Below are 13,263 nucleotides of genomic sequence, written 5' to 3' on the forward strand. Positions count from 1 at the left end.
CAGGTTTGACTGTGAAAGATTTGACGGCAACAATCTGGAGTTTATCAAGTGACCTATCACAAAATTTAAAAAAGGAAAGTCTCTGGAAACAACTTCCTAGCAATATTGGAAAGTAAATAAATTATATTTTACCAAAAAACTCTGTAGCATAAGAAACAAATGAAACATATCAATGAGTATTAACATAGAATAATCTATTATTTGTATCATTATAGATTAATATATATATATAATATGTAGGTTATATGACATATGTATATCAACATAGATTAACATAATTTAGTGATGTAGATTGATGGACAAAGCATCAATTTATACATCTTAAGTGAAAAGAAACCTGTAGGACAATATGTTTAATATTACTCATTTGATAAAAAATAACATTTATATACTCTTTTTCACTTGTTATTAAAAAATTTTGATAATCATGTGATATTTTATAATATTTAAAAAACAAATGAGGAAACAATCAAAGCATAACTTAAAGTTAACTTGAGGATGATCACAACTTTAAGATTCTAACTTTTGGCTGCCTCATATTAGTAAAACATGCACCTATAAAATTGCATTTTACTTTAAAAAATAGTAATCAGCCTTGTCAACGGAGAGTACTTTTTTCTCATGCCTAAGGTTCTCTTTCTATGAAAGGAGCTTGATTATTTCATTTCTGCCCTGGAGAGCTGCAGCGACTTCCTGATGTGTCCAGTTGGTGAGGAAGGGACAGCAGGGCAGGCCCAGCTCAACTCTGACCTGCTCCCTTTAGGAAAATATGCCCAGTGCCCTCCTCTGCATCCTCTGTGCTCTAAGCAGGACTCACCCCCAAGGGAAGTGGAACTGACTCTCCTGCTCCAGCATAGCCAATACCTGAATGGGGAACCTAATTCTGGGGTTCACTTACCAAGTTCATTTGGCTCTCATACAAACGTGTCCTTGAACCTAACTTTAGTAATAAAAGATGTGAGATTTTGACTTCTAGTTTCATTGCTTTGCTTTCCTTCTCAATTCCACTCAGGATCCAGGTGGGAAAGGGGTACATATTATTAGAGGCCCCCTTGGTTGGGTTGCCAGATTTAACAAACAGGAAGATAGCATGCCCAGCTGAACTTGAATGTCAAATAAACAGCAAATAATGTTTTCATATAAATAATAAATCAGTGTTACATCTGGTCATACTACCCTTGGAAATGCCAAAAATACTCTCCAGTTGCACTGACTCACACCAGTAAAGACCATAAATGGAAAAGATAATGTGACTTCAGTTTGCTCCTGGAATCCTATAGCATATGATATTCAACTAGAGATGAAAGGTTGGATGGGCTGAGTGTTCATATCACAGAGCTATACCCACCAGGACGGCTGAGATCCAAGATTCTTCATAAAAGTAAGTGTAGAAAACAAACTACAATGACAACCACAAGTATGGCCCCACACGCTTTTGCCCCTACCTCACTGTAGTTGAGTTTGTTCTGCCTTGCCAGCATGATCTCCGGGGTATCAGGCATTATATGAACTTGAGTCTTGTCTTTGTCCCAGGCCTCTGTGTATAAGCGCTATCAAAGAATATGTTGATAGGAAAGAAAGAACATGTTGATAGAAGACCATTTGAAACAGAATTACAAAAAGTCAATTAGAGCAGGAATGTTATTGACCTAATTAGGAAAAAATAAATCAGACTAAGATATAGAGTATTCAACTGAGGTTTGAATCTTAATGATGGTTATCAGGGTCACAGCTGAGGATAACAGAAATTACTTAGAGGATTTCAAGTATGTCATTTAGGAGGTAAACATGACCCCACACTTGCATGGACAATTTTAACTCCACTAGTGATTAACGTCTCAGAACCTCTTTTTGCATCTTGGAGAAGCTTGAGGCAGCTGGAGCTCACCTTGTTCATGTTGATGGCGTTGTTCTTGGCCAGCACCTGTTCCAGGGAATCAGGCACGCTGGTGAATTTCAGCGTGTCTGGAGGCTGGCGGTAGATGTTATCACTCAGTATCTCTGCAGCTCTCTTGCACTTGACCACTTCCACAGACCCAATGGGGACCCAGCCAATGCCCTTCAGCCACTGGAGATCAGACTTGTAAACATTCTGTGAGGAGGAAAAAGGCAGGAACTCTTTAGCAAGACTGAAAAATTTAGGGTCAACGTGCAAATAGAATAAATAATAAAGTACGATTCTGGTTGTTGCTTTTATAGAAAGCAGGCTCGTTGTATTAGGCAGACCAGCAGAGGAAGTATGTTCAAAAATGACCCAGAAAAGTAACAAAAAATGATCAAATATTTCAGGTTGTTAGGACAGGAGTAATTGAAATGAGTATCTTCTGTCAGCCAGTTCAGTGGGTGTTCACTCTGTGACAAGAGGAAAAGAAGCTAACCCAGAGAAAAAGAAACCATGGAGACATCCAGCTACAGGCTTTCAGTAAATAAATGTTAGGTCTAGTCAAACGAAACACTCTGAAGCTATTAAAAGCCATATTTTAAAGAATATCAATGACTTGTAGAAACATCCTTAATATGATGCTAACAAAAAAATAGCACAGAAAACAAAATGTGTATTACATGAGCAGGAGAGGGCTTTTACAGTGGTTGGATTATTATTGCCTTCTATGTGTTTTTTCTTATATTTCAAAAATATCTGTAATGCTCTTTTTTCTACGCAACAAGAAAAGAAGTTAAAATATAATGACAGGACTTTCCTGGCGATGGTTAAGACAGCGCTCCCAATGTAGGGCGCTTGGGTTCAATCCCTGCTCAGAGAACTAAGATTCCACATGTGGCCAGAAAACAAAACAGAACAATAATGACAAAGAACCCCTGAAGCCTAGAGGCAGACCTTTGGCTATTTTAACACTGGTCAAGATTCAGGACTCAAAAATGATCATCTTATTGGTCCGCAACCCGGCTCTTCACCAAATTCTCAGGATGGGAAGCGTGGACTCTTTTCCAGAATTGTTTTTCCATGTCTTTATTTGACACTTTAAGTAATTTTTTCTGCTAAAGACTTTCATGTCCTTAGTAGGTTTTCATAACTACTTCACAGTGGTGGAATTGGACCTTGCCCAGCTCTTTTCAAGGATTTTTACCTGGAACGGCATTCTAAGTAGAGCATACACATGGCTCTTTTACTGTCTAGACTAAAAGGCTGTTGGAATTGCTTTATGCTGAGTAGTTACTACCCCTTAAATAACAGCAAGAATGAAAACAATAACATTTTACATTATTGGATTGCTTAACTTTCATGTGCTTCCCACATTGTTAAGAATATGTGACTATGAGAAGGAGGGGATCTCAAAAGGGCACCTGACAAATGCAGCCAAGTGGTCTGTCAATGCAGTCACTCCACGGGTGACGTTAACCGTTTTTAACTACCTTCCTTGTGCAGGCAAAGCCTTCTTTGTAAAACACAGGGCCCTGCATCTTGTGGAAGGCTACAGAACAGATGTGGAAGTTGCCACAGGTAGGCCACACAATTTCTAGGAACAACAATTTAATGACTAATTATTGTTAATTCATGTTATTCTTCAAAGTCCTCTAATGCTTAATAATTCCTTCAAACATCTATAAAACATATGCTGCAAAAAATGCGCTTCTCACATCCAGATTTGAGATGTGCCTCTGCTTCGAATAGGTACTAGGTTCTGTCATTACCTTGTGACTGTTCCACACAGAGCCCTGCTGAGAAGAGAAAGTGCCAGGGAAATGACCCAATAGCATCCAGACTCAGTGACTTCTCTTATTTCATAAGAATAACAAGCAATCTTGCAGCAGTATTCTACTAATGAAAAACTTAATTGTTTTCCAAGGAAGCTAAAAATAAATTCTTGAGTAATTTTTTTAAAAACAAAATGTGTTCGTTCCCCCAAAGGTCTCCTTGTGGTAGACCTGGAATTCCAACAATGCTTAATTCCAGTTTTATTTTTATAAGACCAAGTCCGGTCGGTAAACTTCACTTCCTTATAAAACCTAGTAATGTATCCATAATTAAACAGTAAAACTATTTTCTGATTCACATCTCATTCACTAAATAAGAAATCCTAGCTTGAGTAGCCCAGTGAGTTGTTTACAAAGGATAGCTTTCATATGGTTCAAGCTCCTTCTGCACACAGCTCTGCTATAGACACTGTACTCACATCACTCTGGAGGTCATAGGCCTGCCGAGCATGGATGACATCGCTCTGATCGGGCAGGCACGTCCACTGGTGCAGGTAGTTCTTGTAGTCTATGTCACTGACCAAGGTCTGGCACTTCTTGGCCAGCACCAGCCCCAGCATGTCCACTGGGCTGCTGAACTTGGTCTTCCACTTCTCAAAGTCCTTCTTGTACTCCCGGTCACTCTGGATCTTGGCCACATGCATGGACCACATCATCTTGGGGTCATCTTTGATGTCCCGGGCTCCAATGTGGTGGCCAAGCTGCTTGCGGTAACCATCTTTGTATTTGTACTGAAATGAAAATGCACAAATCAGATTTTCATTAGAAGCCTTTAGAGGTCACAAGTCTGTACAAATCATCTTGCTTATATACAGTTGTAAGCTGGCTTTTGCTAATAAGTACTAACTCAAGGCAGTAGCCTACCTTTCCTCTAGAAGCTTATAGTGGGAATAAAATAGATGGAATTTATATGATTGTAGTGTATACCCCAAATCACCTACAGCCAAGTAATAATGAATAGTTCCAGATGCAGGACGTGCACCCAGTGGAGAGGCCATTTGGACCAAGGAACTTGGAGAAATGGGTTAGACACTAAAAGCATATCAGAAAAGAGATGTGCTCAGTGACAAGATGGGTTTAATAAGTAGTAAAATGATTGTCTGATTTCTCTGAGGATAAAGTCAAGGTCAAGGACTACCTGCAACAGCAACAGAAAAGAATTTAACATTTCATAATGGATTCAGACATTCAGTGATCGTGGCAAATTTGGCATCATTTTGCAAACTGATTCAACTAAGGGAGCTGATGTAGCAGCCCAGCTGGTTAGAGCACATTCCTAATCAAGTCATAGGTTCTCATCTCTCATGGACTAACAGTGTTTTTATTATTCCATGGCCAATGACATCGTCCTAGAATCCAAGTTAATTATCCAAAATACATGTTTCTAGTCACAGAGATAACTGAGTGAGGAAGTATAAATGAGTCAACAGAGGCAATAAAGTACAGTGGGGAGGAATGAGATGGACTAGAGTTTCAACTCCACCACCGACTAAGAGTTTGATTTTAGACAAGTTGCTTAAGCAATCCACAAAACAGGGATAATCACAACACTTACATCCTAGGGTGATTATGAAAAATAAGTGACATAATGCATGTAATACTCTTAGCACAGATTTCTCAGTGCTTTTGGTTATCATTATTTTGGTATCTATTATTATTTGTATTAATCCACTTGTAGGAAAGGCCCAACGTATGTAAACTAAAGTGAGTCACTAATATGATCTTCCTACATAAAACACAGTGTATTACCATATTCCCAAATAGTGGACCTTGAATTTTAGAGCAGTGGTCTGTTCTCCAAGAATCCCCTGAGGTACCAGGGAAGGATGATGGTTTTATCCTGTAAGGTACAAGCCACAAGCCAGGTGCTGGTGTTAAGGGTGCAAGCTTGGGCTAGTCTGGTACTGATCGACTCTCTTCTCATGGTCGTATAAGGGTGAATTGTAATGATGTGTCATATGCATTTTTTGAGTTCAAATGCTATATAAAGCCAGGCCATGATTCTCACTGGGAGAACTTAAGTTTATGAGTCACTCTTTCCATCAGCACTGTGACAATATATAAGAACCTCCAAGCCTGCAGCTACACTCTAACAAATTCCACATGAACGGACCTTTCTCTGTTCTTGGTGGGTCAGCTTTCACTGTAGCTACTGTGTCTTAACAGTTATAAAAATTTAATAAACATTCACTTTTTCATTTCCCTCAAAGCTAGATTTTAGAAAAATCCTACACAAATACATCAGGCTTTATTTCCAAAGGGCCAGGAAAGTTCTTTTCAAAGATTTTGTTCAGTGAAAATGTCCCTTCAGGCTGACCACATACTTGCAGTAAAACTGACAACTCACGTCACTGATGATGTCCCTGGAGGCCTTGGCTGCTACAATTGGGATGGCATCGCTTCGCAAGTCATAGCCTTTCTTCTTTGCCTCTTCATGGGCGAGTTTGTACAGACTCTAAATTTGAGCAGGAAAAAAAAATCAGTTAGATGTTGACATTCATATCCAAATATTAACAGAGAACTAAGACAATTCACTAAGTTCTTCACAGGTAGGTGCCTGAAATCATCTCACTGTTGAGAGTCCTATGCTTTGTGATTTTTTTTGGCAAAGTTGAGTCTTAAAAATGATACCTATGTGGAACATGGTACCTTTGTTTTTCATTTTTAAAGTTATGTTACATTTACTATATATAGAGGTATTATTCATTATTTTAAAATTTTGAGTTTTAACAATGAATCAGTTTTGGAAAGGTGAAACGAATGGGTCTAGGTGGCAAAAGTGGACAGGAGGAAAACTAATTCAATCTAGATTTATTCTGCACCAACTCTGTGCTGTGGCAGGGCTTGGTACTTGAAAGCCAAAGATGAATATAACCTCTCTCGCTTTCAAGGTTGCCGGAGACCTGATGGAAAGACTGATGTGGAACAAGCTGCCAAGAAGTCAAACTACAAATGGTGCTTTAGCCATATTATTAGAACAAACTCCAGGAAGGAGAAATTGGTTCCGAATTCAAAGGTCAGGAAGTTTTCTGCAGTGGGAGTAATCTTTGCATTGTACCTTGAGTGATAAATGTGGTTTCAATAGACTGAGATGGAGGTCAAGGTCACAGGGACTCGTGTGAATCAAAGTACGGGGGATGTCAAAGGAGGTGGGGGCAGCATCAGGCGGAGGAAATGGCCACACAGGGCTGAAAAAAGTCAGGAGTTGGGCTGTGAAGGCCTGGCGATAAGTTTGTGCTTAACTCTATACAAAATGGGAAACCCACAACAATATTTGAGGGAGAATGACATCAAATTTGCATTTTATCTTCCTGTCCTAAATGAGAAAGAAACACAACAGAATTGAACTAAGCTAATAGAGAAAAGTCAGAGAAAGCAGACCAGGCAGGTGAGGCCCTCAGTTCAGGGCATTCATCCTGGGCCTCTTTGAACCAACTGCAACATACAGCAGCTCTGAGCTTTTGCAGTAAAGACAGAGCTGACAATTCCAAAAATGCTGAGTGGCTAGTTTCAGGGGCCCTTTGCCGCTTAAAACACTTGTTCATTTAGCATGTACTTTCCTGTAGCATTATGGGACCTATACTGCAAGTTGAGTTGAAAACTCCCTTCTTTTTGAGAGTGGCACTTGATGTTTTTAGTTTGGGATGACAATTTAGAGTTAGTTATATAAGCATTAAAAATATAGTTTGTACCCCCAAAAAATAAAATGACTTAAGTTGGTGACAAATTAATTTAAATTCTCTCAGTTATATTCTGCAGAAGAGGAATACATGTTAAAACAGGCTGTCAAAGAAAGAATATTTTCCTGGCAAGTAGCACAAAGCTGGGAGAAAGAACTAATACATCAGTGGACAGACTCTTGGATTCACAAAAATCTCCCTAGGCTTAAATCAATAGGCTCATTCTAAGAAGAAGAAATTGCCGAGATATAAATGTAAGTCGCCAAATGGATAAATACAAGATAGAAGAAGTCGAGTTTAAGACGATATAAGTTGTGTTAGGGTTCTGGTCGACCCCAAGTCCCATCTGCACCAGCAGTGACATAGTCACCAAGGACTCCTAAGGCACAGGGTGAAGAAATGGAGGGCAAATGTCCGGAAGAGGAAATGCAAAGTCAACGGTAATCTAGTCATTCCTCACCTGCAGGACTGTGTTCGGTTCTAAGAGTCACATTCTAGCAGGGATGTCAGGTGAGGAATGTCCAGGAACTTACAACAACTCTGAGAAGAGTACTATTATAATGTTAAACCCACTTTCCAGGTGGAAAACGGAGGGACAGTGGGGATGTTTAGATTAGAAAGAGAACATGGGGTGAGTTGGTGGGGAGGCACACAGTAGCAACCCCATCTCTGTGGGGCGGGCACAGACTATGGTCTTAGAGGATTATGTGGGTCTGCAGAGAGAAACCATTGACCCAATACATGATAAGCATTTTGTAAAGGAACTGCTGGAACAAATGGGTTGATTTTTGAGGCAAGCATCCTGTCACTGAGAACACTTAAGCTAAGGCAGGATAATGGCTTATTGGGTGAGGACTCCTGCCCTAAGAGCAGAGGCTGACCTCTCGGCCTAAACATCTGTGGTAATTAAGAGAGTAGCATTGACACAGATACACTTTTTGTTACCACGTGTAAAAATAGCTAGCTAGTGGGAAGCTGCTGCATAACACAGGGAGCTCAGCTCGTGCTCTGCAATGACCTAGACAGGTGGGGAGGTGGTGGTGGGAGGGAGGTTCAAGGAGAGGGGATGTATGTATACACATAGCTGATTCACTTTGTGGTACAGCAGAAACTAACACAATGCTATAAAGCAATTATACTTCAATTAAAAAAAATCTATGGTTCTGATATGGGGCAACTCTATGCTCACAGAAAACAAATAGGAAATGGGCTTGCTAATGTGTATATTGATAGGTCTCCTCTGTCCCTCAGTTATTTGATTGTACTGTGATTTTAATCCTTGACTTAAACCTTATAAAAATTGTAAATTTTGACCCTAAACTATAATTTAGGAAAAATAAAGCATGTGTGGAAAATAGGTTTAGCACAGTTAAGTAACATATGTGCTATGTGCCAAGTCACTTCAGCCTTGTCTGACTCTTTGCGAATCTATGGACTGTAGCCCGCCAGGCTCCTCTGTCCATGGGAATCTCCAGGCAAGAATACTGGAGTGGGTTGCCATGCCCTCCCTCCAGGGAATCTTCCTGACCCAGGGATCGAACCTGCATCTCTTATGTCTCCTGATAAGGAAGAGATAAATGTATTTTGGTATAGTGCCAATTTCCTAACTTAAATGAATAAAAGAAGAAAGTCTAGTTAATCTTCTGGTTACTGCTTTAATTATCAGTTCTTAAAATTTACACTGCCTAAATGGTAATTTGTGCTACTTCAAGACTGATGCTTAGGATGGTTATTGAGAAATGCAAGAGTTGGTACTCACATGGAGCAAGAAATGGCATTCTTTACAAATTGGTCATTTAGTATTATATCACCATGGAACAGATTAATTGAAATATGAAACGCCATGCAAATGTCATAGAACTAGCATCTGCTCCCACCTCACTGTAGTTGATTTTGTTCATTCTTGCCAACGTAATTTCTGGTGTGTCTGGCATGATGTGGACCTGGGTCTTGTCTTTGTCCCAGGCTTCTGTGTACAGACGCTAGGAAGGAAAATACAAAATGTCATCAGGAAAATAATTCAGTGTATATTTAATAGAAATTTCAGGGCCACAAGAACTTTAGAAACAAAGATAACAAGAGGTTATGCATTTTATACATATTAGTTTATACATATCTTCAAGTAATCAGTTCATAGTAGAACAGATATGTATGAATGTCTTCTGATACTCAAAATTGTATGTTAACAAAAGGAGATTTAGAATATCTTATGCAGAGATGATTTTCCATAAAAATGTGCCATTTTATCAAAATCATGAAATAACTACTGAAGTAAATGTTAAAATGTAAATGGCATAGATATTAGATATGGATAGGTATATATATAGAGAGAGAGACAGACATATCTTTTGTTGCTCAATTCTCTATTTCTTTCTTTTCTTGATCATGCTTCTTCTCCTTTGGTCCAGCTTTAGGAGTAATGACTCTCTGAATTTTGAAGCCTCACCTTGTTCATATTGATGGCGTTGTTCTTGGCCAACACTTGTTCCAGAGAATCAGTCACACTAGTAAATTTGAATTTGTCTGGAGGCTGGCGATAGATTTTATCACTCAAAATCTCACTCGCCCTCTTGCATTTTTCCACATCTAAAGAGCCAATGGGAACCCAGCCGATGCCTCTTAGCCATTGGAGATCTGACTTGTACAAATTCTGTTAATACAAATAGTAAGTATTTATCTCTGGTTTGGGAAAACATTTTCATCAACAGGACATGAAATAAAGTAAGAACACTTTTGAAAATGTAGTTTGGTGGACAGACAGGGTATCAGACAATATTCCTTTGTGGTCTGGAGGGTTTGACATTGAACACTCACAGGAAAAGAAGAAATGTTTCCCCCCCACTTTCAGGGGCTGGAGAGGTTGGTGCCACTTATCCAACAGATGTTAATTCACTGATTTCCCACCTTTGCATGTCATTATGATCCTCAGTACTCACGTCACTCTGGAGGTCATAGGCCTGCCGAGCATGGATGACATCACTCTGGTCGGGCAGGCACGTCCACTGGTGCAGGTAGTTCTTGTAGTCTATGTCACTGACCAAGGTCTGGCACTTCTTGGCCAGCACCACCCCCAGCATGTCCACTGGGCTGCTGAACTTGGTCTTCCACTTCTCAAAGTCCTTCTTGTACTCCCGGTCACTCTGGATCTTGGCCACGTGCATGGACCACATCATCTTTGGATCGTCATGTATGTCTCGGGCTCCAATGTGGTGGCCAAGCTGCTTGCGGTAACCATCTTTGTATTTATACTGAAATAAAAGTAGTCGTTTAAAAAAATAAAAATGAATGAAAAGGGCTAAAAGTTTTATTAATATAAAACTCTGCTATTTTAAAATTGGTAATTCTTGTAGAGAAATGAATCATCTGAATATCAACTTATCTCCTCATCCTAAACTCTGACTAGTTTTCACAGCAGTACTGTAATGGGAAGCAGGCCAAACGACATAGTTCTGTGGTTTGCAGATGTTAAATCTCCGGAAATAAAGGCAGCAACACTTTTCAGAAAATCAACTGGAGTTAATATGCCTTTTTTTCCCTTTTTTTTATCTTGGGCCAGTGAAATCATTAACCCAGAAGTTTTACACGTGATTTTGAGAATGCTACTCCTAAGTGCGCAGGAACCATTTCACCCTCAGCCCTCTGCATCCCCCCCAAATGAGGCTCCGCTGACTTTCACTGAGGGACAGAACTCCCGAAACAGACTGGCTTGTGTTTCCATCCTTTCGTACCTGGTCTACTGAAGATGAAATTTGGGTGAGGTTTGTTGGGATTCCTTGAGGGGGAAAAATAGATTATATGACTACAAGAAAGTGGTTTGTTGTTGGTGGTGGTAAGAGCTGATTGTGGATTATCTTCTGTCCACTTTAGGGAACAACATCACACAAATCCTAGCATATATTTACAGAAGTCTAAATTCTCCACCAAAGGCACTTCTTTCAGAGACAGCAGAAAGAGAAATCAGGCTCACTATATTGTTGGTTCAGGATGTCATAAAACTCCTTTTACATTTAAAAATAATTCAAAAGGAAGCACTTGAGGTAGTTTTTCAAAGAAAGGGTTGGCAAAAATCCAGAGCAGGTTTGGGGAAAGGCAAACTTTCCTAAACCTGTCTGTACCGGATCTTTTTCTTATATTGACCCAATACATGTAGCCATGTTTTTTTTCCAGCTTTTTTCCTGTCATCTTCTTATTTCTGTGTGCTCTAAATATGCAGATGAATGCCTCATAATTATGGATACGAACAAGTTCAGTTCAGTCACTCAGTTGTGTCCATCTCTTTGCAATCCCATGGACTGCAGCATGCCAGGCTTCCCTGTCCATCACCAACTCCTGGAGCTTACTCAAACTCATGTCTATTGAGTCGGTGATGCCATTCAACCATCTCATCCTCTGTCATCCCCATCTCCTCCCACTTTCAATCTTGCCCAGCATCAGGGTCTTTTCCAATGAGTCAGTTCTCATCAGGTGGCCAAAGTATTGGAGTTTCAGCTTTAGCATCAGTCCTTCCAATGAATATCCAGGACTGATCTCCTTTAGGATGGACTGGTTGGATATCCTTGCAGTCCAAAGGACTCTCAAGAGTCTTCTCCAACACCACAGTTCAAAAGCATCAGTTCTTCGGCGCTCAGCTTTCTTTATAGTCCAACTCTCATATCCATACACGACTATTGAAAAAACCATAGCTTTGACTAGACGGAACTTTGTCGGCAAAGTAACGTCTCTGCTTTGTAATATGCTATCTAGGTTGGTCACAGTATGAAAGGGCAAAAAGATACAAACAAATGGAGATTCAAATTCTTTTTTTTTTTTTTTAACTGAAGTTTAGGATACTCGCTCTGCCTATGGGGCCTGAATACTAAAATCTTTTGGAGTTAAATTATTAAAGGGCTTTACAAATGAAAGGCTCCATTAGAAGCACAATAAATGTGCTTTAACGGACACCCAGAAGAACCGTGCTTCTTCTGACTTCTGATTCTGCCTTCCCACCCCATCCAGTCACGTGTATCTGTATGTCCATGGAGTATTGGTACTCACATCACTGATGATGTCCCTGGAGGCCTTGGCTGCCACGATCGGGATGGCATCGCTTCGCAAGTCGTAGCCTTTCTTCTTTGCCTCTTCGTTGGCGAGTTTGTACAGAGTCTATAGGAGGAAAGTCAGAGTTAAAACAGGTTTGACTGTGAAAGATTTGACGGCAACAATCTGGAGTTTATCAAGTGACCTATCACAAAATTTAAAAAAGGAAAGTCTCTGGAAACAACTTCCTAGCAATATTGGAAAGTAAATAAATTATATTTTACCAAAAAACTCTGTAGCATAAGAAACAAATGAAACATATCAATGAGTATTAACATAGAATAATCTATTATTTGTATCATTATAGATTAATACATATATAATATGTAGGTTATATGACATATGTATATCAACATAGATTAATATAATTTAGTGATGTAGATTGATGGACAAAGCATCAATTTATACATCTTAAGTGAAAAGAAACCTGTAGGACAATATGTTTAATATTACTCATTTGATAAAAAATAACATTTATATACTCTTTTTCACTTGTTATTAAAAAATTTTGATAATCATGAGATATTTTATAATATTTAAAAAACAAATGAGGAAACAATCAAAGCATAACTTAAAGTTAACTTGAGGATGATCACAACTTTAAGATTCTAACTTTTGGCTGCCTCATATTAGTAAAACATGCACCTATAAAACTGCATTTTACTTTAAAAAATAGTAATCAGCCTTGTCAACGGAGAGTACTTTTTTCTCATGCCTAAGGTTCTCTTTCTATGAAAGGAGCTTGATTATTTCATTTCTGCCCTGGAGAGCTGCAGCGACTTCCTGATGTGTC

The 13,263-nt window shown here is 39.3% G+C and overlaps 1 protein-coding gene across 31 annotated transcripts in view; it reads right to left on the minus strand.

The window, feature by feature from the left end:
* NEB (nebulin) overlaps positions 1–13,263 on the minus strand; it is a 218,680-nt gene that overhangs the window by 111,077 nt on the left and 94,340 nt on the right. For 26 of the 31 annotated variants that reach the window (XM_043488007.1, XM_043488010.1, XM_043488003.1 and 23 more), the window contains 8 exons: positions 12,429–12,536; positions 10,331–10,642; positions 9,841–10,044; positions 9,272–9,376; positions 6,062–6,169; positions 4,134–4,445; positions 1,889–2,092; positions 1,446–1,550 (listed from right to left, as the gene is read on the minus strand). The exons of 1 other annotated variant lie outside the window; for it this stretch is intronic. In XM_043488007.1, coding sequence (XP_043343942.1) covers positions 1,446–1,550; positions 1,889–2,092; positions 4,134–4,445; positions 6,062–6,169; positions 9,272–9,376; positions 9,841–10,044; positions 10,331–10,642; positions 12,429–12,536 — 1,458 coding nt within the window. The remainder of the gene's footprint in view (positions 1–1,445; positions 1,551–1,888; positions 2,093–4,133; positions 4,446–6,061; positions 6,170–9,271; positions 9,377–9,840; positions 10,045–10,330; positions 10,643–12,428; positions 12,537–13,263) is intronic. 4 more of the 31 variants (XM_043488005.1, XM_043488006.1, XM_043488004.1 and 1 more) reach the window with 4 other exon arrangements.

This window comes from Cervus canadensis, chromosome 15 (genome assembly GCF_019320065.1).
Source record: "Cervus canadensis isolate Bull #8, Minnesota chromosome 15, ASM1932006v1, whole genome shotgun sequence".
NCBI classification, from domain to species: domain Eukaryota; kingdom Metazoa; phylum Chordata; class Mammalia; order Artiodactyla; family Cervidae; genus Cervus; species Cervus canadensis.